This window comes from Macaca fascicularis, chromosome 20 (genome assembly GCF_037993035.2).
Source record: "Macaca fascicularis isolate 582-1 chromosome 20, T2T-MFA8v1.1".
NCBI classification, from domain to species: Eukaryota; Metazoa; Chordata; class Mammalia; order Primates; family Cercopithecidae; genus Macaca; species Macaca fascicularis.
Window position 1 is genome coordinate 62,489,860 of NC_088394.1, and position 27,391 is coordinate 62,517,250.

The 27,391-nt window shown below is 51.8% G+C and overlaps 3 protein-coding genes across 10 annotated transcripts in view; 1 reads left to right on the top strand and 2 right to left on the bottom strand.

The window, feature by feature from the left end:
* BEAN1 (brain expressed associated with NEDD4 1) overlaps window positions 1-4,934 on the top strand; it is a 60,375-nt gene extending 55,441 nt beyond the window's left edge. For all 4 annotated transcript variants that reach the window (XM_045382251.3, XM_065537085.2, XM_045382250.3 and 1 more), the window contains one exon: window positions 2,734-4,934. In XM_045382251.3, coding sequence (XP_045238186.2) covers window positions 2,734-3,073 — 340 coding nt within the window. In that variant the 3' untranslated portion in view covers window positions 3,074-4,934. The remainder of the gene's footprint in view (window positions 1-2,733) is intronic.
* A 1,899-nt stretch (window positions 4,935-6,833) lies between these two features.
* Window positions 6,834-7,712, bottom strand: LOC135968833 (uncharacterized). Its single transcript, XM_074027247.1, is given in 4 exon segments — window positions 6,834-7,068; window positions 7,071-7,107; window positions 7,109-7,265; window positions 7,268-7,712. Coding segments are annotated over 4 exon segments (603 nt in total). The 5' UTR covers window positions 7,581-7,712; the 3' UTR covers window positions 6,834-6,972.
* A 16,421-nt stretch (window positions 7,713-24,133) lies between these two features.
* The window catches only part of TK2 (thymidine kinase 2), a 42,904-nt gene continuing 39,646 nt past the window's right edge, over window positions 24,134-27,391 (bottom strand). For 3 of the 5 annotated variants that reach the window (XM_065537084.2, XM_015442719.4, XM_015442721.4), the window contains exon 10: window positions 24,134-26,795. In XM_065537084.2, coding sequence (XP_065393156.1) covers window positions 26,697-26,795 — 99 coding nt within the window. In that variant the 3' untranslated portion in view covers window positions 24,134-26,696. The remainder of the gene's footprint in view (window positions 26,796-27,391) is intronic. The other 2 variants (XR_001487416.4, XM_074027245.1) reach the window with 2 other exon arrangements.

The following is a 27,391-nucleotide window of genomic DNA, read 5'->3' on the forward strand; positions in this document are numbered from 1 at the left end:
AGACAAGCCCAGCTCCTCAGGCTGCTGACTAGGTGTGCCAGGAATGCCCTTGCAGTTTCAGGGGAGGTTCCATGGCAGCTGTCCTGAGCTCCCTGGGGATCTGCTCCTCCGGCTGTCTCCCTGGAGGTGGGAGGGAAGGCCAGAGAGTATTTGGTTATTTCAGTGACCATGGGATCAACTTCCCCTAGGGAAAAAAAAGTTCATTGTGTTTCAATAAATAACACCAGGGACTAGGGCAGCAAAGAGGGGACGAGCCCATATGCCGACATCTGATGGCCCCAGGTGCACTCGCTCTGGAAACTCTTTCTTGTATGATCATGAGCAAGTTACTTAATCCTGCGGTGCCTGCTTCTCCATTGTTGAAATGTCCATGTAATAATACCTGCCCCGGCTGGGCACGGGGGCTCACGCCTGTAATCTCAGCACTTTGGGAGGCTGAGGTGGGCAGATCACGAGGTCAGGAGATCGAGACCATCCTGGCTAACACGGTGAAACCCCATCTCTACTAAAAATACAAAAAATTAGCCGGGCACGGTGGTGGGCGCCTGTAGTCCCAGCTACTCGGGAGGCTGAGGCAGGAGAATCGCTTGAACCCAGGAGGCGGAGGTTGCAGTGAGCTGAGATCGCACCACTGCACGCCAGCCTTGGCGACAGAGCGAGACTTCATCTAAAAAATAATAATAAAATAATAATAATAATACCTGCCCCACAGGATACTCATGAAAATGACACAGAAGTGCCGGTAAAATGCTCAGCAAGGCACTGGCTCTTCCCACCAGTGGTGTCGCTACTATTTCGAGGCCACAGGTGATAAACTATCCATGCTGAGGAGGACGAGGGGAGGGGATCAGGGAGGATGGGCTGACACGGGAAATCGGCCTTTGTCAAGCATGTGTGGTGCTTGGGTTGGGAGGAACTGGGACCTTCAGAGATACAGAGGAGGGTGTGACCAGCAGAGGGCACAGATGAACAAAGGCCCAGAGGCAGGTGAGCTCGCGTGTGCCGCACTACAGTGGGCACAGTGGGGTTTGACCTCTTCTCCCCTTCCCCTGCCCTGGCTTTCCAGTCAGACACACCTGGGTTTGAGCCCATCCTGGACGCTGCCCAGGTTGATGCTCTCAGGCATGTCACTGTGGCTCTCAAGGGCTCCATTTCTTCATTTATGAAATAGGGACAAATAACCCTGCTTCCTGGGTTTTCCTGGAGAGGAAGATACTGTGGGTATCTGGGGATGTGGCTCAGGGTTAGACCTGAGCCCTCGGCTCCTGAGGCCATAGCCTGAGGACACAGGCACCTCCCCCCACCCCTAGGAGTCAGTGGCTCTAGCCTGTGTGGGAAAGGGCCAGCTGGGTCCCAGAGACCAGGAGCTGGACCCCAAGGAGACTGCCTCTGCCCAGTGAGGCTCATCAAAAGGACAGGAACCGGTGGGGCTGCTTCTGATGGAGGTGGAGGCACACAGATGCCCTGGGGGTGCCTGGGAGCAGACTTCTCCCTGAGTCAGAGCAGAGCGTTGGGTTGGCCTCAGGTACGAGGGGGTGTCCCAGCTGCAGGCCTCCACTGTGGTCAGGCACCTCCCCCCAGGCTGGTTGGGTTCAGGGCCTGGACAGGGCTGGGCAGGCATGAGACAGGGGTGGGGAGGGGTGGGGAAGGTGGGGGCAAGACTAGGAAGACAGAGGTGATTCCCCCTCCAAACACACACACACACACACACACACACACACACACACACCTGCCGAGACCTCCCAGGCAACAAGGTCTGGCTGAGCCCGGGGCCTCTGTGGTCTCATCTACAGCCACCGAGGCAGAGACTGGCCTTAGAGATCAAGACGGGTTCCTCTCAGAGAAGTGGGGGGGTCATGGAGCTAGAAGGAGAGAGTTATGCCCTCAGCTCCTGGGGGCCCCAGAGACAGTGGCAGTGGGAAGAGAAAGGGACAGGTGGAGCTTGTGGCCAGGAGGGCCCTGTGCCTGTGATCATGCCCACAGGAGTGGCTGTGTCCAAACGGCCCTCGGGGCCCTCGAGCAGCCCCCTCCCCATGGGGAGCTCTTCTCTGGAGGGCCTTTGGTCCCCTCCTGCCAGCCCCCCTCAGGCAGATCACCCATCAGTACTCGAAGAGGGAAAGGGGTCAGGGCCTCCACCATTCCGTGCTAGGAGACCCCTCCAGTCCTGGATGAATGGCCCGTGTCCTCCCCCTTGCCCTTCCACCTTCACCTCTGCCCCAGGGGCTTGAGCAGGGGTGGTGCGGCCAGTCCTTTCCAGGGCAGTGGGTGCTTTTTTGCTCTGCATCTGTAGGTTCAGAGGGGCCCAGGTCACTCTTTCCTAAACTGAGAACGGGAACTTTGGAGTGGCTGGAGACCAAGGTGTCTTGTAGCCTGAGGTTGGTCCTACCCAGCCCCCGCACACCCAGTGCGCTGCAGGGAGGTGCTCCCTAGACAGTAGTCCCTGCTGCTGCGAGGCTTGCGAGGCACCGGAGACCCGGGGCAGCTCAGTGTTCATGCGTTGAGCTCACACCGCACATGAGGGCTGAGTCAGGTCCCGAATCCAGGTCCCAGGGGTTCTGAGGTCCCCCTTGGAGGTGGAGGGAAGTAGTAGGGTTTCACTGGAGCCAGCGTGGACAAGGCCCACCCTGGTCCACAGCCAGGACAGCTTGTCACTGCAGATAGACACCTAGGCCTTTGGGAGAGACCCAGCCCTAAGGCCTAGGTGGGGCACTGAGGGAGCCTCTTCTCTTGTAGCTACGAGGAGTGTGTGGGGCCAGGGGCCACTCAGCTGTATGTCCCCACGGACGCACCGCCACCCTACTCTCTGACTGATTCCTGCCCCACGCTGGACGGCACCTCCAACTCAGGCAGCAGCCACAGCCCTGGCCGACACCAGCAGGAGCAGAGAACCCCGGCCCAAAGTGGCCTCCACACGGTCTCCATGGACACCCTTCCCCCCTATGAGGCTGTGTGTGGAGCCGGCCCCCCATCGGGCCTGCTGCCACTGCCAGGCCCAGGCCCAGGGTCAAGGGGCTCCCAGGACTCACCCACCCCAACCCGGGCCCTAGCCTCCGGCCCAGAGAGGATTGTGTGAGGGACCCAGCCGGCCGGGTCCTGCTGGTCCCTATGGGCTGAACCACATTCTTTAGGCACACAAAGGCATGCACACACACACACACACACACACACAGAGATGCACTCGTGACTCATACACACACAGACCAAACTTGTATACACACAGACATCTACACTGACATACCCCGTGTACACACACAGATCTAGACATCCTCCACATGTGTGTGCACATGCGCACACACAGGCCCACCACAAACACAAAACCCACCGGCAAAGGTTTCACAGAATGTGGAGCTCTCCTGGCCTCCCGTCCCTCCTCCTGGCCTGTTGGTTGTGCCTCTGTAGACAGTGCTGCGGGGAAAGAGGTGAAGTAGGAAGTTGGACTTTCTCTTCCCTCTCCCAGGCCCGTTTGCCCCTACCCTTGCCGGCAAGCTGTGCCCAAATTCTGATTCTGCCTCTGGAAACTGCTGGACCATCCAAGGTCAGCCGCCTGCCCTGACCCCTACCCCAGGGCCAGCTTGTCCTCCTGGGAGGCGGGACAGGCCCCAGTGAGGTTCCATTGTGCGCTGTGCCTATCTCTCAATTCCAGGGCAGATGAGCCACAACATCACCACCCTGCCACTTACAAAGTGGGGGACCTGGGTCTGGGGCCTCAGCTGCAACCTGGAGGCCCTCACAGCCCACCAGGCCCCCTCCCAACCCCAGTACCCTCAGTCAGGTGGTGCTAGTAGAGCCATCTCCTAAGCTGCAGGCCCCAGGTGGATGGGCAGGGCCCTTCATGGGTGTGCAGTGGCGGTTCCCTCGTCAGTCCAGCCACTGCCCAGGACTAAGGGTCTTCAAGGAAGACGAGGTCATTGTCCTTCTCCAGGTGGCTTCACCGCAGTGCTGCCTGGGCACCTCTCTGAGGCAGAGAAGTGGCCCCTCGCTCAGTCCCTGCCCGGCCGACCACTGTGGCCTGCACGCAAATGGGTCAGAGCCAGATCCCGGAGCTGGTGCTGTCCTCCTAGGTGGCCGCTCATAGCTGGGGATGGTGAGTGAATGTGTTCTGGCCTTGCCCACGTGGGTGTTTGCAGAGACAAAATGAAGGGGATATACTCCCCATAAATACCACCTTGCCACCACAAGAGGACCAGAAGGCTACTCGGCCTTGCTGCCACAGAAGGGGATTTGTAGGGTCAGCCTGGCTGCAGAAAGGCTGGCTCAGATCTTGACCGAGAAACCCCAGTGATTTCCATCAAAGACCACGCAGGTAATGGAAGTGATTCCTGAAGACCCAACCCACCGAGGGTGGCAGCCAAGCGTCTTTGAGGAGTGTCCCCGCCAGCATCGCCAGCAGCCATCACTCTGCCTCCCTCCCACCTCTTGTCCCCCATCGTTAAACAACAGCACCCTACCCCCACATTTCTGTTCCTGTAATGAAGGGCTATGACGATTTAGTAATCTCTTTCTTAAGCAGAGGAGTGGCAAGGATGGCAATCTGTTCTGGTGCGGAGCCGAAAGGAACCCACCCAGAGGTTCTGTAGCGTCCTGTGTGCCGCCTCCTGGAGCCCCAGACTCCACCTGGGGGAGGGACTTGTTTACAAGCAGTTCTGACCACCTTAGTGGTGTACTGTTTTCTAGGCAAAAAATATCTGTCTGTTGTACTGTATAGCCTTTAAAATGCTCCAGGAACGAGACTCTTTTAAGAAACACATCCTGCTTCTGCAACTCCAGAGAGTGCTGGGGGAAAAAAAGGGATAAAAATTCCTACCTACTCATCAGTGTTTGAACGATGGAGCTGAATCCTTGTTCCTGGACTAGGCAATGAATAAGCAACAATGTATCTTTTCTGTGTTCAAAATAAATATATCATCAATAAAATGTAGCAAGAAGTAACACTTTGAGAGAGTGCATAAGGGTTCTTTTTTTCTTTCTTTCTTTCTTTTTTTTTTCTTCAGACAGGGTCTCTCTCAGTCGCCTAGACTGGAGTGCAATGGTATGAACATAGCTCACTGTAGCCTTGAACTCCTGCCCTCAAGTGATCCTCCCACCTCAGCCTCCCAAGCAGCTGGGACTACAGGCGTGCCCCACCACACCCAGCTAATTTTTGATTTTTAACTTTTATAAAGACAGGGTCTCACTATGTTGCCCAGGCTAGTCTCAAACTCTTGGTCTCAAGCCATCCTCTCACCTCAGCCTCCCGAGTAGGGTTTATACCTTCTGAAACTTGTAAGGAAAGGAAACACTAAATAGCAACAAAATAAAAATGCACCTCCAGCTAGCAATCCCTACCCATTCATTACCTCTCAACATGAAACACCACTGAAGCCTTGTCAGTTTCCTGTCGATGTGAATATTTGGATAGTCAGTGCCTTACAGGAGTTGCTTTTTTTTTTTTATCCCCACTGAAACTTGACATCATTTCTCTGGGATATGGCTGATATAACATCACGAGGATGGGCCATCAACTTCAGGACCTGACTCTAGGAACTTCAGAGACTACACGTTTTACTCTAACAGTGGTTGGTTTGTAGCACCCTGATGGTCTGTACTACCAGGAAAGAGAGGAAAATGGCAATGAGACTGAAATGAGCTGTTGTCTCGCTCTCTGCAGGAACTCCCCTCTTCCTTTCCATGCCCTCCACAAGACCACGGCTTGGGCTATTAATCTCTTGGAGGACAGAGCCTGGGCCCCTTCCTCTGTCACATTTCCCTCCCAGCAGAACTCCAATAGAGCCCACTAACATAGTCCTAGGCCCCTTCAAGTGCCTTGAAAGTGGGGTGCAATCCTGAAGGAGGGTGCAGCGGGGGGAAAGACCATGAAATAGGCTCATCCTTCTGGTTCTCCAGCCCATGTCCCTGCTGGACAAGCCAAGGCTGGCTCTGACATGGTCACCACCCCGACTCTGAGCCCACACTGCCACCTGCCGGCTCCCTGCTGCCACTGTTCAAAGTGAACAAGTCGGGTTCTGAAGAATGAGGAAGCCCCCTTCTATCACCTTGAAACACACTACCCACCAACACTCATAATTGCAGACAAAACCTGTCATTTTAATCCTGGGCTTTGCTTCCACCCTTGAGATGTTCCATAAGGTTTAACCCATTAACATCACCACCCTGCCATTTATAAAGTGGGGGACCCAGTTCTGGGGGCTCAGGTGTAACCTGGAGGGCCTCACAGCCCACCAGGCCCCCTCCCAACCCCAGTACCCTCAGTCAGGTGGTGCTAGTAGAGCCATCTCCGAAGCTGCAGGCCCCAGGTAGATGGGCAGGGCCCTTCATGGGTGTGCAGTAGCGGTTCCCTCGTCAGTCCAGCCACTGCCCAGGACTGAGGGTCTTCAAGGAAGATGAGGCCATTGTCCTTCTCCAGGTGGCTTCACCGCAGTGCTGCCTGGGCACCTCTCTGAGGCAGAGAAGTGGCCCCTCGCTCAGTCCCTGCCCGGCCGACCACTGTGGCCTGCACACGAATAGGTCAAAGCCAGATCCCGGAGCTGGTGCTGTCCTAGGTGGCCGCTCACCCCCGCCCCGCCAGCATCTCTCTCTGGACACAGCCAGACACTTATATCCCCTTCTCTGTATGCAAAGTAATCGCTCCTCTGTTCTGAACACCACTAGGCATGGCTCCCGTGCCACCTCTGTGCTCTGGGGCTCCACTTCCCGGGAAAGAATGCAGAAACTTCCAGTGATGGCGTCCAGCCATGTGCTGCCGCCAACCTGAACCACCCCACACCGACACCCAGCTCCTGCCACAAAGGCTCAGGATCCCACAGGCCTTTGGGACTGTCACGCTCTTGACTCTTCCTGCTCCTCCATCCACGACATGCCCTATGCTGTGGTGTGTCACATATGGCAGCATATTCGAGGTCTTTTGCACATTCCTAAGGAGATACCTCCTGTCTGTGCTGGGGCCAAGGAGAACACCCCGGGTACCTGGGCTCATCAGAGGCCCAAGGAGATGGAAGGTGAAGCTGCATCACAGGACGGTGGAGACAGGAGCATGAGGGCCAGACCCTGGGATGAGGATGTGGGTGCGAGGGTTTGGTTAGGGAGGTGATCCCAGGAGTACCAGATGGAGAGGCAGTAAACAAGGAAGGCAAGGAAGCCAGTGAGGGGGTCACCAAGCAGGTCACCACTGCAGGCCACTGAGTGCAGTCCCACTGGTGACTCTGAGAGACAGAGTAGAACGCACCTTGAAGTGACGCCCGCCCTCGGGTGGCAGAGATGGGTTGTTTTATCCTGATACTCAGCAGACATTTTTGGAGGCTGCCCTTTGGAGAATGTTCATTCCTGCCCTTTGTGGAGGCGAAACGAGCTCCTCTGGCCAGAAAAAGTCTTCAGGCAGGGAGGTCACTGTGCTGGCGATGACACCATCATGACAGTCCACAAGAGCCATCATTGGGTCCCCATGTATGGGCATGGTGAGGTCCCAGGTCTCTGCACAGCGCTCCAGCAGCTGCTGCCACACACAAGAAACAGGCATCGCCCAGAAGAGGGCGGAAAGGGGGTTGATACAAAGTAAGTCTGTTCACAGCCACCATGGGGAGCATCCTCTGTCACACCGGCCAAGCCCCATGCACATACACACACTGGGGCCCCTCCCATCAAGTTCCTAGAGACACCCCTGGCACACACTCACATGTAGCATCCCCTCAGCTCTACCTCCTGTGGTTTTGTGGACATTTGCTCAGACAGCTTTGGTGCACACACACTAGTGCCCTTCTCACTTAGAGCTTGTGCATGTACACACTTGGCATCGCACACTCCAGTGCCACTGACACTCCCACTCAACTGTTCCTATCCGTTGATACTAGCGGTATCCTATCCGCTAATACCCACCTGCAGGTTCAAACAGGCTCTGGGTATTAGCAGTGGAGAGACAGTAAGTTTCATCGTCTGAGGAAGTGAATCTTCTGTCCTGGTCTCTGCTTTGCTTGACGCCACACTGCACCTCCTCGGGGCCAGAGGAACTCTCTGGAGCCCAGGAATGGCTGCCTAGATCAGGCCGGACATCTCTGGACTTGGGGGCTGGGCAGATCTTTACCCCAGGGTGGCAGCCCAGTTGTGCCAGCCCAACATGTCTCCAAGAAATCCAAGGTTGCAGGTCCTCAGGCCCTGCCGTCCCCACCTCAGCCATGCCATCACTGACCATCCCCACCAGCATGACTCCTGGGGGCCTGGGGCTGCCTGTCTCTCTTCCACCGCCAGTGGCTGCCTGGTCCACAGCCCACCACAAGGCTGGCACCACCTGAACTGTGTGGTGGAGTAGGAGGGCATCCCTTGAAAAGGACCCTTCACTCCCTGCCACTCTGAGCCTCATTATCCAACTGCAAGAGACAGAAACCCAACTGGAATCTTCATAAGCAAGGAAGAATACTTACTGAATTGTCCAAGTCAAGCATGGCTGGATCCAGAAAGTGCAGGAATATGGGCAGGTATGTCATCTCTCTCTGGACGCTGCTGTCCACCACAGCGCCTTCATTCTCCCATCAGAACAAAAGTATGGAAGCCCCAAGTCTACTTTGGTTGGTTCATAATCCAAAACAAAGAGATCCTCTCTCCCCCAGAGAGCAAATACCAAGTCTCAGAGAAAACTGACTGGCCCAGACATGTCCTCATCCCTGACTCTCTGAATGGCTGTGGCTGGGATTAAGGTCTCTGTTGTTTGTTTGTTTTTGAGTCAAAGTCTCACCCTGTCTCCCACACTAGAGTGCAGTGGTACGATCTCGGCTCACTGCAACCTCCATCTCCCAGGTTCAAGCAATTCTCCTGCCTCAGCCTCCCGAGTAGCTGGGATTACGGGCACATGCTACTGAGCCCGACTAAATTTTTGTATTTTTAGTAGAGACAGGGTCTCACCATGTTGGCCAGGCTGGCCTTGAACTCCTAACCTCAGGTGATCTGCCTGCCTTGGCCTCCCAAAGTGCTGGGATTACAGGCATGAGCCACTGCACCCAGCCGGGATTAGGGCCTCTGGCTGGCTCAGCCTGGGTCATGCCAAAGCAGTCCCTGCAGATCTCCCGTGCCTCCACCTCTCCTCCCTGCCTGCCACTCTGTAGAGGGTGAGGAGGAGGAGCCACATTTGTCTCTCCTGGAATGGGTTTTGCAAAGAAAAGAGGGGAGGAGGCTGGGAGAACTGGAGACCCACAGATGAGCAGCCTCTGCCATGTTCCCTTGACAGGGCCAGGCCCTATCCCTCAGATCTCAGTCTGAGCGATGACCCCAAGCCACAGATAGACAAGGAGCTGGGCAGTGAGTGAGGGCAGGTGCTGGGGCAGGGTCAGGCAGAGAGTGGTTGCTAAACAGGGCCCATGGCAAAGAAAGGAGGAAAGAGCAACAGCCTCCAGCCAGGCCTGGGGGCTCCAGGCTCACTGGACACCATCTTGAGTCTGTGCCAGCTCTTTCCCATGGTGGCCATAGCAGGGCGGGGGCTTAGACCAGAGAGGCCCAGCTCCACTGCCCACTGGCAGAGGCCCCAGCCAGCTGCAGGGAGCCAGTCAAGCTCCACACTGAGGGCAGTCTGTGACTTGTGGACTTACAAGACTCTCCCAAGGAATACACTCACCTACAGTGTATGGTTACACAGTTTTGTTCCTGAAGAGGAACATAAATTCGGACAAAAGGCCAAGGTATGAATCTACGCAACTGGGCCTGAGACTCCACTCCAGGCACTGACTTCTCCCCAGGACAATCTCACCATGGGCTCCTGCTGCTTCTCCTCCTCCTTACAGCCCTTCCCTTCCTGGGCTGTCCCCAAGGACCTGAGTCATGCCTCCCAGACTAGGGGCCTGGAACTGTGGCCCAAGCTGACTCCTGTCCAGGTGGCGGGCCCAGCACAGAGCCCAGGAGGGTTATGGGGTAGATAATCAGCAGGAACTCCCAGCTCAATTATGAGAGAAATGGTGCTTCCTGCCAGTCACATGTAGACTTGAAGACAGTAAGTGCTGAGTTCCAGACATGAGACCCTCTGCCTAGCCAGCATCCCCATCCAGCTCCTCCTCCTCACCCTCTGCAGAGCGGGCACAAGACCCAGGCTCAGTCAGCCAGAGACCCTGTGGCCTCTGAGCTCCTAAGTTCTGCAAGGAACCTGGGAGCTGCTGTGAGTGAAGGCTGAGTATGGGGACCCAGAGGTCTGGTTTCTCTGCTTCTGTCATCAGCTCACCACGTGAACTTGAACCAGGCCTCAGGACCCCCATGCCCCATCAGCCCACCTAGGCCAAAGCAGCCCCTGCAGATCTCCCGTGCCTCCACCTCCCCTCCCTGCCTGCACTGTTCCCAAAGCCAGTCACACTGACAGGCAGAGAGAGCAGATTCTCACGAAGTCAGTCACTCCCCCAAGGACCCAGAAAATGTGAACAATGCAATTAACACCAAATCCAAAACAGTTCAAGGAGGCTGTAGCAATCCAATGGGAACGAGCAAGGCTGACTCCAGCACAAGAGGGCAGGGAAGGGGTGTTTCTAGGCACCATGCCCAGCATTCTCACCCTCACTGTCTCAGCCACCCTGGGAAAGATAAGGGTGGCTGGCAGTTCACAGGCATGACAGGTTCCCCATGAGGGGAACTGGGGACTAAGATGTTCAGAATGAATGTAGTTAGTAAGCAACAAAAACCAATAGAAGAATCCCAGTGTGAGGAGGGTTGGGGGGGCCGGGCCTTAAGAGTGTACCAATTTGTGAAATTTTGGCTATTAACAAGAAAAAAACAAAGGCCATTCCAGGCCTCTCCCCAGGGAACAAATCTGCCTGGGGTCAAAAAATGAGAGAAAAAGAGAGAACCTTGGCCTGGTGATTATACTCTACAACACAACTCAGGGAGGCCAGGTGCGGTGGCTCACACCTATAACCCCAACACTTTGGGAGGCAGAGGTGGGAGGATAGCTTGAGCCCAGGAGTTAGAAAACAGACTGAGCAACATAGTGAGACCTTATCACTACCCCCCCCCCAAAAAAAATGTTTTATTTAGCCAGATGCTATGGTGTGTGCCTGTAGTCCCAGCTACGGGGGAGGCTAGGACAGGAGGATTGTTTGAGCCCAGGAGGTCAAGGCTGCAGTGAACTATGACTGTGCCACTGCACTCCAGCCTGTGAGTGCTCCAGAGTGACTGTGCCACTCACTCCACAGAGTGAGATCATATCTCAAAAAACAAAAAATAAAAAGAAACAAACAAAAAACTACACTGCTGGCTTTTAAGATGGAGGAAGGGGCCCTGAGCCAAGGAATGTAGGCGGCCTCTAGGAACTGGAAAAAGCAAGGAAATGAATTCTCCCAAAGGAACAAGCCCAGTGAGACTGATTTTGGACCTCGGTCTGACCTTTAAAAGTATAAGATAATAGGCCAGGGGAGATGGCTCACACCTGTAATCCCAGCACTTTGGGAGGCCGAGGCAGGTGGATTGTCTGAGGTCAGGAGTTCAAGACCAGCCTGGCCAACATGGTGAAACCCCATCTCTACTAAAAAAAAAAAAAAAAAAAAAAAGATACAAAAATTAGCCAGGCATAGTGGCAAATGCATGTAGTCCCAACTACTTGGGAGGGAGGCTGAGGCAGGAGAATTGCTTGAACCCAGAAGGTGGAGGTTGCAATGAGCCAAGATCGTGTCACTGCACTCCAGCCTCAGCAACAAAGCGAGAATCTGTTTCAATAAAATAAAATAAAATAAACCTCTAAATTGATTGAGATAAGCCTCCGACACTTTTCGGTTTACAAAAAACATACCTAAGAATTGGCCACCCAGGGGCAGGAAGCTGGGGTTTCTATCCAGTAACTCTAACCCTGCTGGCCCTTGGTTGGTTGAGGGTTGCCAGCATCCTGGTGCTTCCAGCCTGTCCCACACACCAGCAGAGTATGCCTCTGGGGACATCCGGATGGGATGGTGGTATGGAAAGATGCTGATGCTGATGTGCCTGGCCCTCATTTTTTGTGGGGCCGGGGGACAAGGAAAACACAAATCCTGACCTAGGCCCTGCTCCACCAGGAGGGGCCCGGTCACCCTGCAATCTCAGCCTTTCAGAGTGACAAGCACTGGCAAGGCCTGGCTGCACATAGCTTTATCTTTTGCTAGCACAACTTCCTCCTTTGCTTCCAGATTGGGCGTTGGAGCAGGACAGAGGCAGGACCCATCCATTCCTCCAAGTGCCCAGCCTAGGACAGGACTCTCTCCTCCATATCCAGCTCCCTCGGAGCCACCATGAACAGGCTCCAATCCCCAGGCCCAGGCGAAGCTGCTCTGGGCGAGACCCTCCTGGGCGACCTCATCAGCTACTACCGGGAGAGGGCAGGGGAGGGCCGGCTCCATGTCTGCAGGAAAGCAGCCCTCACCCACAGGGCCAGGTGGCTCCTGGGAAAGGGGGGCCCTCCATGGCTGTGTCTGCCAGAGTAAGTGGCCCTTGCTCTGGGTGGCTGCTGTTGTGGGGGTCCCAGTCCTGTCAGCCCTGTCCCAAAAGTCGGCCCCGAGCTGGTGCGTGCACTAGAGTTCCTGGAGCTGATCTCCGTCAACCTGCTTCTGTTTCCCTGGAGGAAGGAAATCAGGTCCCTGAAGGTAGGCACTGCCACACGTCTGAGCAAGGGGGGTTCAGGCAGGGGTTGGGGCTCTGCCTCTGGGGGAACAGCATGCCCATCATACCCACTGACTTCAGTCCCATTTCAGTTTAAGAAACTGAGGGCTCAAGAGACAGACGCAACTCATCTGTGGTCAACAGCTAGCAAGTGATACAACTGCTCCTAGCCACAAGACCAGCGGTCCCCAACCTTTTTGGCACCAGGGACTAGTTTCGTAGAAGACAATTTTTCCAGACAGGGTGGAGGGATGGGGGTGGGGTTGGTTTCGGGATGAAACTCTTCCACCTCAGACCATCAGGCATTAGATTTTCATTAGGAACATGCAACCTAGACCCCTCTCATGCACAGTTCATAATAGGGTTCCCACTCCTGTGAGAATCTAATGCCACTGCTGATCGTGACAGGAGGCGGAGCTCAGGTGGTAATGCTTGCTTGCCCGCCACTCACCACCTGCTGTGGGGCCAGGTTCCTAACAGACCACAGACCAGTACTGGTCCAAGGCCTGGGGGTTGAGGACCCCTGCACTGGACTGTACTGCCTCTCCAAGGAAAGATGAACCAAGGAGCTCATAATAAACAAGGAGAGGAGTTGGGCTTTGGAGATCTAACGGAGAGGTTTTTTTTGTTGTTGTTTTTCGTTTTGTTTTGTTTTTGAGACAGAGTCTCGCTGTCACCAGGCTGGAGTACGGTGGCGCAATCTTGGCTCACTGCAACTTCCACCTCTCAGGATCAAGCGATTCTCCTGCCTCAGCCTCCCAAGTAGCTGGGATTACCGGTGCCCACCACCACACCCGGCTAATTTTTGTATTTTTAATAGAGATGAGATTTCACCATGTTGCCCAGGCTGGTCTCAAACTCCTGACCTGAAGTGATCTGCCTGCCTCAGCCTCCCAAAGTGCTGGGTTTACAGACGTGAGCCATTGCACTCGATCCCTACCAGAGAGTTTTAATCTCTTCCTGCTCCAGGCCCTGACTGCTAGGCTGGGAGGTGGGATACCTAGAGCCTTACCCCAGCTCAGTCACTATCTTTCTGCATTTTTTTTTTGTTTGTTTGTTTTTTGTTTGTTTGAGATGAAGTCTCACTCTGTGGCCCAGGCTGGAGTGCAGTGGTGCCATCTCAGCTCACTGCAACCTCCACCTCCTGGTTTCAAGCGATTCTCCTGCCTCAGCCTCCCAAGTAGCTGGGATTACAGGCACCCACCACCGCACTAAAAATAATCTTCTTGTATTTTTAGTAGAGACAGGGTTTCACGGTGTTGGCCAGGCTGGTCTCCAGCTCCTGACCTCAGGTGATCCACCCGCCTTGGCCTCCCAAAGTGCTGGGATTACAGGCATGAGCCACCACACCCAGCCATTTTGTGTGTCTTTGGACAGATCCTGCTTTGTCTTTGAGCCTCAGTGTACCCCTCTGTAAAAGGGGACAGAGGATAACGTGATCATGGACCAGGCTTTCCTTTGGCCAAATGCCCTCATCCACGTGCTTCTCAGGAGCCCCTGGTGTCCCTCAGCACCAGCCCTTGATCCTGCCTGGCCTGGCCCCTCTCAGCCACTCTGCTGAGGCCTATCCCACTCCTAACAAGCTCCCTTGTCTGTTCTAGATGTACACTGGGAGCTTTACCTACTGGGTGTGATCTGTGCTTTCCAGACACACAGTGGACACCATCCTGGGCAGGCTGGGCTACACGACCACCTTGGAGTCTGAGTTCTCACTGGTCCAGGCCATCAGTAAAGAGGATGTCAAGCAGATGGTGTTCGAGATCTTCCTGGCGAGGGTCTCATGTGAGGCCGTTCTTAGAACTACGGGCACACAGGTGCTTGAGCTGGGCACAGAGAAACTTGCCAGGCCCCACAGCAGGCACAACTCAGAGAAAAGGCTGGTGAAACCCTGCAGCTGCCTCGAGGGGGTTCAGCCAGGCCCAGGTTGTGGGGGACCACAGCAAGGTTCCTCAGAAGGGGTGGGATCCGAGAGGGCCCTGGCAGAGGGCACTGCTGACCAGAGATCTCTGCCCATGGCTCTGAGCCCATCTGAGGTCTCAACAGCCCCCAACAGCCTCCCCAACAGCTCCCCAGTCCCCTGGGGCCCCCAGTGCCATGCCAGCACATGCTCGGACAGTGAGGAGGTCCTGCCTTGCTTCAGTGACCCTGTCTTATACTGGATGCCCTGGTTTCCCAAGGACATTTTCCTGAGAAGCCTGAAGGGAAACCAACTCCCAGGCCTAGCCCTGGCCCCTGGCCCTTCCTCGGGTGACGTGGTCACCGCCTCAGGGTGCAGCAGGGAGCAGTCCCTGGACTCAGATGCAGTTCTTGAGAGCAGAGAAGTCACCATTCTCAGCCAGCTCTGCCCAACACCAGGTCCCCAGTCTCCAGGGTAGTCCTTAGACCAGAAGCCACAAGCATAGCTGGAGCTGGCCAGCCCCAGAACAGACGCCGCACCTCCCAGCACCTCTTCAGAGAGGAATGAGCTCTGAGTGCTCCCCTACCTTCTGGGCCCCTCAACTCCTGCAGGCCATCCTAGAGGCATCCCGCACCCTGGGGTGGAGGAAGATGGACAACTAGGGCCTCTCATGGGGCCAGCGTCAACTGGTGATGATGTCAGCCCAGAAAGTGGAGTCACTCCGCTCCGGAGGTCTACCCAGGCTCCCCTGCATGGATGAGAGTCCCCCAACACCCACTATACCCCCCAGTGGGGGCTGGTGACACCAGTTCCCACCCAAAGACACCATCCCAGCAATGGCTGAGGGAGTAATCTCTGGCTGGTATAGGGCAGGCACCCTGAATAAGCAAATAACTCTCACTGCAATGTCCACCAGGAAGTGACTGCTGGGAGAGGTGCTAGACCTGGGATCACGGCACGGGAGGAGAAGCAGGGCACAGGGGAAGAGTGGCCAAACCTATGGCTTGCTTGTGAGGCATAGGAGCCAATCTGCTAACCCCAAAAGCTCTCAAATTCCAGCCCTGCCATCGATGACTTGCGTGACCTTGGGCAACTCACTCCACCTCTCTGAGCCTCGTTTTCCTCATCTGTAAAGTGACTATGGTCAGACGTCTTCCCAGGAGGCTGGGAAGAGTTAGTGAAGTGAGGTGTGCTCAGAGTCCATTAGAGACCGACCCAGAGAAGGGTCCCTCCCTTTAGGCTTTCTGTCCCCTTCATGTCCCAGCTCAGTTGTGTGACCCTGGGTAAGTCATCCTGCAGCTCTGAGCAGCTGCTTCCCTCAGCAGCCTTCAGACCCATTCCACCAGTCACAGTGCAAATAAAGAGGGCAGAGATGTGTAGACAACTGGATGTGTAGTACACCCTTAATTCATCTAGGATCCACTATTGGCCTCCCTTTTCTCTCGGCTAATTTGTTGGGAGCTCAGGGTCAGCTCTCATGCCTGCTCTCCAACCAGGAGTGGGGGCACCCCCTCTACCTGCCATCTCCTGCCCCTTTATGTACACATATACATGCACACATGCACACAAGTGGGTACATTCAGCACGGCACATGCATATACACATGTCCTTAGTCATTCCTCATTGAGATCCCAACAGAGTGCATCCTCCTCCAACCAGGGGCTTCTCTATGCGGTGGCAGGTGTCACTAACCCAGGGACGGCCTCTCGGGCTTCCCATCTGTGAAATGGGAAACATTAAATAGGTGAAGGTCCCTTCAGGGTGCAAAGCAGGTGTGTAATAAATGTTGGTACCTGCCTTTGCTCTCCCTGAAACTGAGCATATAACCACACCACTTTCAGTCCTTAAGACCAAGATAAGGCCTCAGGCTGGAAGGATTTTAAAAGCTTTGGCTCCACCTCCATCCAAGTCAGAGAGAGTTGTCCACTAAGATAGCCCCTACACAGGATTTTTGAGACACAAATCAGGAAGCAGTATGCACTGGGCAGCACAGGGCACACTGGTTAATCACCCACTCATCCATCCAACCATCCATCCATCCCTGCCTTCCATCCTCCCTCCCTCCCTTGATCCTTCCTTCCCTCCATCCAACTGTCCATTCATCCCTGCCTCCCACCTCTCTCCTGCCCTTGATCCTTCCTTCCTTCCCTTCCTTTCCTTCCTTCCTGCCTTCCTTCCTTCCATCCAACCATCCATCCATCCATTCTTCCATCCATCCATCCCCACCTCCCACCCTCCCTCCCTCGATCCTTCCCTCCTTCCTTCCTTCCTTCCTTCCTTCTATCCAGCCAGCCATTCATCCATGCAACCATCCATTCATCCATCCATCCATCCATCCTAATCACTTAGCACAGCATCTGGTAGCCCACAGCCAAGCTGGAGAGCTGTCAGGGTGTAGAGCATTATGGGGAAAGTGAGGGAGCCACACCCCAGCCACAAGCCCCCATCAGGAACATCAAAAACAAGTCGGGCCAGGTGCGGTGGCTCATACCTATAATCCCAGCACTTTGGGAGGCCAAGACGGGAGGATCACTTGAGCCCAGGAGTTTGAGACCAGCCCGGACAACATAGCAAGACCTTGTCCCTATAAAAAAATATTTTTAAATCAGCCAGCCATGTAGTCTTAGCTACTCAGGAGGCTGAGATGGGAGGAATGCTTGAGCCCAGGAGCTCAAGGCAGGAGTGAGCCATGATTACACCACTGCACTCCAGCCTGGATGACAGAGTGAGACCCTGTCTCTTAAAATAAAAATAAATAAATGGGGGGCGGGGGGAAGAACAGGCTGATCAAGAGGCAGAACAGGTCAGCAATCTCAGGAGAAAGATGAGGCAAGAGGCTGCATCAGCTTGGAACCATGACAGCCACTCCAAGGCACATCCCCCAGGGCACCTGACCTGCAGCAAAGGAGCCTGGGAGAGCAACTTAGGCCAAGGATTCCAGAGGCAGGAAAGGCGAGCTAATTATTTTTCATTTTTATTCATTCTTTTCTGACCATTAACATAATAAGCATGCTTATTCCAAACCAAAACAGAACTTTTGCTCACTTCACTAAGCCTGCCCCTCCCACATTCCCCATCTGGGTCAAAGCGTCCATCATCCACTCACTCACTCCAATCCAATGCAGACATCATCCCTGACTGACATCTCTCTCTCTCCTCTCTCTCTCTCCTCCTCCCCCCGCTTTCTCTCTCTATCACATCCTTCATCCAATTCCTAGCTCCTCTCTTTCACAAGAGAGTCTGAATCCAACCCCTTCCCACCTCCTTCCACAGTAATCAAATTCACCATCGTCTCTCACTCACGTCCCTGGAGGCTGCCAGCCTTCTGCAGCCTGTGCTCCACCCAAATGCTGAAGGATTCTGTTAAAACCTACATTAGGGCTCTGCATGGTGGCACATGCCTGTAATACCAGCACTTTGGGAAGCTAAGGTGGGAGGATTGCTTGAGTCCAGGATTTTGGGACCAGCCTGGGCAACACAGAAAGACTCCATCTCTATATATTTAAAAATAATAATAATAAAATAAAAATGTTTAAAAAAAAAAAAAACCCTACATTTGATCATGATCCTCATGTGTTCAGTTCCCTCCAGGGGTACCTGAGGCCATATCAAGTCCCAGGCTCAGCCTCTCACTTCCCCTCTGAACTCATCTCAGGTCCCTTCCCCAATGTCCACTGTAGCCAAAGCCACCCTGGCTTCTGCAAGGTTCTGGAACATGCTGAGCCTGGCCCTATTCCCAGCCTCTGCACAGACTGTTCCCTCTGCTCTGTCTCCCTACCCCACCCTGCCATGTTCTCTTTCTTGTTATTCACATCTCCCCTTAAACGTCACCTTCTCAGAGAGGCCCCCTCTGACCAACCCTCTATCACATCAGCTTAGTTTAATTTTCTGCACAAAGATTTGAACTCATGTATTCATTTTCCATTTCCCCCCATTAGAAGATAAACTCCATGAGAGTTAAACTTCATCTTGTCTCATTCACCATTATTTCCAAGGATCCATCATATTAAACCATCAAATGAGCAGAAAACTTAAAAAGTACAGATGAATATGAAAACAAAAGCAAACATTACCATAATTTCCACCATTCAGAGATACCCAACGTCACCAGATTCCTGCAATTCCTCCCAGTCTTTTTTCTATATACGCATATATTAAACATTTGGGATTGTAATATTTACAGTGTTGTGCTTTGCCTTTATTTCCCATGAAGGGTGTTATTCTAACTAATTTTAGACCGAGAGAAAAGTTGCAAAATAGTACAAAGAACTCCTTTCCACTCCTGGCCCTGCTTCTCCTGAAGCTGACATCTTATGTAACCATAGTATAATGATCAACAACAGGAAATTAATATTGATACAATGTTATTAACTATACTACAAACATTATTTAAGTTTCCCAGTATTCCATTAATATCCTTTCTCTACTCCAGGAGCATATACAGGATCCCACATTGCACCGAAGTTGACATCTTATGTAATCATAATATAACAATCAAGAACAGGAAATTAATATTGATACAATGTTATTAACTATATTACAAACATTATTTAAGTTTCCCAGTGTTCTATTAATATCCTTTCTCTATTCAGGAGCCTATCCAGGACCCCACATTGTATTTATATATTTTCCTTTGTCTCCTCCAGTCTATAATAGTTCTTCAGTTTTTTCCCTGTCTAACATGACCTTGGTGCTTTTAAAGAGCTTTTTCCAATCAGTTATTTTGTTGAATGGCCCTCCATTTGGGTTTGTCTGGTGCTTTCTTATTACTGGAGTCAAGTATGCATTTCTGGCAAGGATACCACACCAAAAAAAAAAGATACTACCAGGCACAATGGCTCACACGGTAATCCCAGCACTTTCAGAGGCCAAGGCAGGCAGATCACTTGAGCTCAGTTAGAGTCTAGCCTGGGCAACATGACAAAAGCCCTACTCTACAAAAAATACCAAAAATTATCCAGGCCTGGTGGCATGCACCTGTAGCCCCAGCTCCCCAGGAAGCTGAGGAAGATCACCTGAGCCCAGGAGGTCGAGGCTGCAGTGAGCTGTGATTGTGCCACTGTATTCCAGCCTGGGTGACAGAGCGAGACCCTGTCTCAAAAGGAAAAAAAAAAATGATGCTGTCCTCAATGCGTCTTCGTAAAGGCTTCATGATGTCACTACGTCTTTTTACCTTGATCACTTATTAAGCTGGTATCTATGGGGTTGCCATCTCCACTGTCAAATTAGTTACTTTCTTTCCCTTTTTACTTGATAAATAATATTGCAGAAAACAGAAACTATGCAAATCTTGTTTCTCCTCAAACTTCTGTCCACTAATTTTAGTATCGACAGGTAAATCTTGTGTGTGTGTATATATATATGTGTATATATGTGTGTGTGTGTTGTATATATATATGTGTGTGTGTGTGTGTGTGTGTGTGTGTATATATATATATATTTTAGGCAGTCTCGTTCTGTCGCCCAGGCTGGAGTGCAATGGCACGATCTCGGCTCACTGCAAGCTTCACCTCCCAGGTTCACGCCATTCTCCTGCGTCAGCCTCCAGAGTAGCTGGGACTACAGGCGCCTACCACCATACCCAGCTAATTTTTTTTGCATTTTTAGTAGAGACGGGGTTTCACTGTGTTAGCCAGGATGGTCTGGATCTCCTGACTTCATGATCTACCCACTTCGGCCTCCCAAAGTGCTGGGATTACAGGCATGAGCCACCGCACCTGGCCTGTGATATTTTTAACTGTGGTGTTTGTGTAATGGCAAGTCTCTGTTTCTCTCTTGCCTTTTATGTGTATTAACTGGAAATCTATCATAAGGAAGCACTCCCTTTCTTCCCTGTTTATTTCTTCAATTGTTTATTTATAGCAGCATGGATTCATGGATATTTATTTTAGTCTATGTGTTAGAATCCAATACTATCGTAATTTATTTTTTCCTCAAACTGTTCCAGCTTTGGCCATTAGGAACTTCAGGCAAGCTCCATTCCCTTGACATGGTTTCATCACCCCCGACCCCCCTGCACCTTCTTTCTAGCACCACAAGATATTCCAGGCTCATCTTGTCATTCCCCTGTGGCATCCCTGGAATCAACCACATCTCCTAGGAGCCCTGGTTCCTTTTACAGGAGAATGATGTTTAGAGACCAAGAACTGGGTACCAGGTGTGCTCACTGTTACTGGGTGCCATTGCTTCTAGACCCACTCAGGACAGAGCTAGGAAACACAGGTATGTGTACTAAGCACACATAAACATACACACAGATCTATATTTCTGTATCCATCTATATATAATTTTATTTATTATTTATTTAGAGACAGGCACTTGCTTAGTTACCCAGGCTGGAGTGCAGTGGTACAATCACAGCTCTCTGCAGCCTTGAACCCCTGGACTCAATCTATTCTCACACCGCAGCCTCCCAAGTAGCTGGGACTACAGGCACACACCATCACACCTGGCTAATTTTTGTATTTTTTGTAGAGACGGGGTTTTGCCATGTTGCCCAGGCTGATCTCTAACTCCTGGGCTCAAGCAATTCACCTGCCTTGGCCTCCTGAAGTGCTGGGATTACAAGGGTGAGCCACTAGAGCCTAAAATTTTAAAATCATGAGTTTAGACTGACATCTCCTATTCTAACACAGCACCACAGGGCTTATTCTAGCCCCCTCTCTATTATTTATAACCTCTTTCACTAACAATAAGAAATCCAGCCCTCATAGTCCACAATCTATTTACTTGTTTGTTCAACTTTAGTATACATAGTTTCAGAATCACTAACCTATACTCCTGTGAGAAACAGCTTTTTTTTTTTTGCCCATTGCAACATCTGCCTCCTGGGTTCAAGCAATTGTCATGCCTCAGCCTCCCGACATAGCTGGAATTACAGGCGTGTACCACCACACCTGGCTAATTTTTGTATTTTTAGTAGAGACAGGGTTTCACCATGTTGGTCAGGCTGGTCTCTAACTCCTGACCTCAGGTGATCCACCCACCCTGGCCTCCCAAAGTGCTGGGATTACAGGCGTGAGCCACCGTGCATGGTCGAGAAACACTTTTAATAACTATACTATAACTTTTATGTTCAGAAATTTTTGCCTTTACTCTTACCATATCCAGTAAAGACACTGTTTTCCATCGTTATATGTTAGTTCTGTTCTTTCCTGCCCCTTCAGTATGGTTATGTTACTCACCTGTGGTATAGTGGAGTTCATCTTGTTTTCTGTTTTCCCTACATCCTGGTTGCTCTTATTTATTTTGGCAGTATGTGAAAGGTATGTGAAACATTGCTATATCACAGTATGTAACAGTCACAGTTATAGAAAAAGACATTTCAGGCTGGGCACAGTGGTTCACTCATCCCAGCCCTTTGGGAGACCAAGGCGGGCATGTCACCTGAGGTCAGGAGTTTGAGACCAGCCAGGCCAACCCGGGGAAACCCCGTCTCTACTAAAAGGACAAAAATTAGCCAGGCGTGGTGGCGCACACCTGTAATCCCAGCTACTCAGGAGGCTGAGGCGTGAGAATCACTTGAGCCCGGGAGGCGGAGCTGCAGTGAGCCAAGAACACACCACTGCACTCCAGCCTGGGCGACAGGTAAGACCCTGTCTCAAAAAAATAAAAATAAAAATATGTTTCAGAGAAGTTTCATTCCCTTCTCATCCCTGTAGCCCAGTCCCATCATTTCCTTCTTTCCAGCCTTTTCCTACCAACTTATTTTGTCTCTGGGTGTCCTTCCTATATTTCCTTTGCATCTGTTTATTTTCTTCTATCGCTTTTTTTTTTAATTTATTTTTCGAGATGGAGTTTCATTCTTGTTGCCCAAGCTAGAATGCAATGGCGTGGTCTCGGCTCACTCCAGCCTCCACCTCCTGGGTTCAAGTCATTCTCTTGCCTCAGCCTCTCAAGTAGCTGGGATTACAGGCACCCACCACCACGCCTGGCTAATTTTTTTGCATTTTTAGTAGAGATGGGGTTTCGTCATGTTGCAGGCTGGTCTTGAACTCCTGACCTCAGGTGATCCACCCACCTCCCAAAGTGCTGGGATTACAGGCATAAGCCACTGCACCCAGACTCTCTACTTTCTAATACAAAGTATCTATAGCAAACTATAGATACTCATTTGGGCATTGCTTTTTTCATATAACTTTATGTCCTAGAAATTATTTCGTATCTATTCAGAGATCTTCCTCATTCTTCTGTACAGCTGCATAGTACTCCATCATGTGAACGGAAAATAGTTTACTTAACCACTCTCTTATATATGCATCTTTAGATTGTTTCCAATATTTTGTAATGATTAACTATCTCCCAGGACACCTGTGTTCCACAGAGCCCAGAGCCCAGTCTAGTAAACAGAAAAAGAAGAAGAAACACAGAAAGAAATTCAAGACAGCTTCTGTGGACAGCAGTAAATGGCAATACCCATTCTGGATTCCATGACATAGGCTTTCTCTTAGCTTCTGTTTAATGATAGCTTCTGCCAAGTTCACTGTCTTATGTAAACTAGAGGAACACGAAATTCACTCCAGCCTTAGGGAAGCTGAGGGGATGGGATTATTAGGAAAAGAAAGTGTGTGCCAGTAACCCTGAGGCCTTCAGTGAGTAATTCTGGCCAAGCCCAGAGCAGCCAGGGATGTATTATTACTATTCCATTCTGAACAATGGATGACTGACATTTGCAAGAGCTTGTCAATTATTTTAATAACTAACTCTTCAGGGTGGAGAGGGCCAAGGAGATGGGTGTTCCTCATTCCACACATACTTGAACACTTGAGGGAGCTCCCCACCCCAGGGCTCTAGGAAAACAGAAGTGATTCAGATTCCATAGTACCCTGTGGGTAGACAGGTTTCAGGACCACCTTTTACCTGCTCTGAGGTTTAAATGGCACCACCGTCCCAGGTCTAATGGTGCGAGTCTGCAGGAAGATTGTTCTGACTGATATATTTCCCCAGGCGGGGAGGACACTTCTCATCTAGGTGAAGAGCTCCTATGGAAATGAAAGGGGCAGAAAGAGAAAGTGAAAGGCAAAAACAAGCTGGGTAATGTTTCCAGAGGTCCACATTCACTCGTTTGTAAATTCCGTCACTCATGTCATTGGAACAAGGACAAGGTGGTTTCATTCCTCACAGGGTTAGGCCTTGCAAGGGACATTATGGTGTGGGACGGGGATGGTGAGGGTGAGGATGAGGGTGGGATGACATGGGAGCAGAGGGGAGAGGGAGGTGAGGCCCAGAGGACTCCGAAGCGCTGATGCCAGGTCATGTGACCGGTTCTGCGGGTGGCCACTGCCCTCTTGCCTTTCCCCCACCTCCCAGGGCCTCTAGCAAAGCCTTGTAGGAACCTTCCAACTTATCTTAGTTATGCCTTGGAAAGGGACATTATCAGCATCTGGATTACGGTGTGGATGGGGAGCAGTGGGCTCTGATGCCAACCGTGGCCAGAGCAGGAGCTCCAGGCACCATCCTGGACAGTCAGGCCCTGGAAGAAGGAAGCCAGGAGCCAAGAGGTGGAACCAAAAGAGAAAGGTGGGAAGAGCCTGGGACCCCGATGGCCCCTAAGCCACCACAAAGCCCGAGACCACCCCGCTACACACTTCTTTTGTGTAAAAGATAAATATATTTCTATCTAGTTTCCAAAAAAAACAGGTACATAAGATATTTTTAAATGGTTATAATCACATATTTTACATGTACAGTCAAAAAGCTTAAATAAAAACTGGAATAAACGCTAACTGAAAGAAAATGTATATGACGTGCAACATTTTTAAAAAGTCAGCGAGAGGTAGAGGAGCTGAGCAGTTCTGGCGTGTACTGATTTCATGTCCCCATGGAACTACAGTCTCAAAGCAAGGATGAGGTGGGCCCAACACATCTGGAATGTCACTGCCCTGGGTGGCCCCTCTGGCTCTACAGGGATGCCAGCCCTGCCATGCCCCTCCCAGCCACGGCCAGGAGCCTCTGGGGAGGACCCCCCAGTGCTCTAAGGACAAGGCCCCATTGTGCCCATGTCCCATCTGTCCTTCTCCTGCCCCGGTCCACAGTGTCTATGACTGCTCTGTGGCCCCTGCCCCCACCAGCCCTGCCTGCCACAGGGGGACAGCAGCCCTTGTGCAAGTTGGCTTCAGCCATTTCAGGTATGGTCTCTAGGATGGGAGGATTTTGCGACCTGCCCTGGCCACTGCTGATGCACCCAGCCTCCTCTCCAAGGTGGAAGGCAGGGAGGACAGCAGGCTCTTCTTGGACCCATACATTCCATGTTAGGAAACATGGGGTTTGAAAAATAAAAACACATTACTCTACTGGCAAAAGGATGCTGGCAGGAGCTAAAATCACTGGCCCAGGAAGCACTTCAAAATCAACAACAGGGCTTAGGTGAAGGAGTTACTGGGTATCACAGAGTAAAAGAAAAATCATGGGTACATGTTCTCAGGACCTCTTGAGATTGTGCCTTGGGCAAAAAAAAAAAAAAAGTGGAAAAAAGAGAAATCACATTTGCCCCAAAATGGATGCGCAAAATGAGCCTAGGGGAAATATTGGACTGTTCATTTAAAAATTCTCAAGATGGACCCCACATGTCAAGATTCCCGGTAGCAAAGGTTCTACCTTCCCCAGTTTTCCAGCTAATTAGCAGCACATGGGCTACAGGTGCTGCTAGACACAGCTCCCGCCTGGCTGCTGCCTCTCATCCTGCCAATGGCACAAGAACTGGTCCGAACAGGAAGAACCAGGAGTTGAAGGCCTTGACTTCTTAACTCTCTGGGACTGGCCCAGCAGGGTCACTTGGCACCTCTGCAGAGTCGGAGCACTGCATGTACAGGTGCCCATACTCACAGGGGCCTGGGAGTGGCCTTGCTACCTCTATTTACAGCTAACGGCTGCTCTGAGAGCCCATGGCCTGTTTCTCCAGAGTTGAGCCTTAATCCTTCCCAGGGTTTGCATCCAGTCTTCTTGAAGCTCGCTCTGCCCACCTCCGAAGCTTCAGGACTAGCAATGCTTCCAGAGCCTTTATTTGCGAATCCCAGTTTTCCAGACTGTCCCCAAAGGGAATATTCTTTCTTTCTCTTGTTTTCTGCTTGATCCAAGGGACAGCCTTGCTTTCAACGCAGTTCCAGCTGAGTGAAGTTAAGGTATTTTCGGAACCAACAAAGATGATTTCAGGCTCTATGGCTCGAGGCATTCCCCTGGATGAAAGAACATTTCAAAAAGACTTAAGGCCACTTGTATCTCTCCCTTGGGCCACAGACTTTCAGTAATTCCAAGAGTAAAGCTCCTTATAGAAGGACACAGATAGTACGGGAGCCTTGGAAGCCAGGGCTGGCTGCCCCTTGCCTCCGCTTGGCTCTGGGCAAACCAGCCACACACCAAAAGCGACTTCCCTGACATGGAGTTGGCAGCAGCTGAAGCAGGACCTTCATCGCCAAGGAGACAGAGCACCATTCAGGAGCCAGCGTGTGAATCTCCTAACGTCAACATCCACAGGAGGACGTGGTGGATGGGCCTGCAGTGGCCTCGGGCGGGGAAACCACTGAACACCAGGCTCCAGTCAAATGCAGCACAATTTTGTGGAAGTCTAGAAATGCTGACTGTCCTTGGGAACTGCTCAACATTGAGAAAATGTTATTGGCTCCACACACTGCCAGCTCTGCCCAAAGAGACACGAGAGCCTCCAACCAGAAGAGGCAGGGCGGTGGGGAACAGCTCTCAGGAGGAGGCAGCCAGGGCAAAGGAAAGTTGTGGAGTTGGCTGAAAGTCTGAATGGTGCCAGCTCCACTGCACACTGGCTGTGTGACCTCTGGGGAGCCCTCAATCTTTCTGAGCTTCAAATTCCTCACCTGGGACATAAGACTCCTACCTCAGCCTCCTGATGAAGGCTGAGATGATTGGTACACAGCTCCAGCGGGACGTCAGGCACACAGCAGGTGCGCTCCCTAAGGGCTTCATGAAAGCAACTCGGCAGCTCAAAGCCACTGGAAGAGGCAGCCGGGGAATGTGAGGCTGCGAACAGCAAAGGGCTTGGCAAACCCATTGGTCCCGTTTGTCACTTACCCACGAGGGCCAGAGACTTATGACAAAGACACTAGCAAAGGAGATGAGACCATTAGGAAAATCAAGCCGGCCAGACACAAAGCCCTCCTGGGAGCAAGTTTTTCCAGATTGCTCATAATAGCTAACTTGGCAGCAGCAGGCATTTTTCAGACATGATCCATAGACCTTCTGCCTCCTATGGGCCAAGCTTCCGATTCTCTGGAGTTAATATTCGATCCCGATTTTGTTCAAAGAGTTGTAACATCCTCTCCATGTGGTGGTCAGCCTCGATCACCTGGAAATTAGACACATGGGTCACAGGGCTGCACTGACCTCAGCAGCATCCTCCCTTCACAGCTGGAGAGAGAGACATGGAAGCAGGCAGCAAACAGCAGGGGGCAGGGGGCACAGAGAAGGTTGCAGGCAGATAAAAAGGAAGGTTAGAGCCAAACTGCTCTCAGCTCTAGGGCAATCTACATTTCCAATGAGGTTTTCACTTAAGAATGTACTATAAGAGCCAGGTATGGTGGCTCATGTCTATTATCCAAGCACTTTGGGAGGCTGACACCTGAAGATGACATGAGCCCAGGAGTTTGAGACCAGCCTGGGCAACATAGTGAGACCCTGTAAGCTCATGAATGATTTTTTTCCCTCATCACTTTCTACCCTCCTTTTTTTTCATAATGAGGGAGAAAAATAAACTGTACTTATTTAAAAATCTACTACAGTAGGCTGGGTGCAGTGGCTCATGCCTGTAATCCCAGAATTTTGGGAGGCCGAGGCAGACAGATCACTTGAGGCCAGGAGTTTGAGACTAGCCTGGACGACATGGCAAAACCCCATCTCTACGAAAAATATAAAAAATCAGTCAGGCATGGTGGCATGCACCTA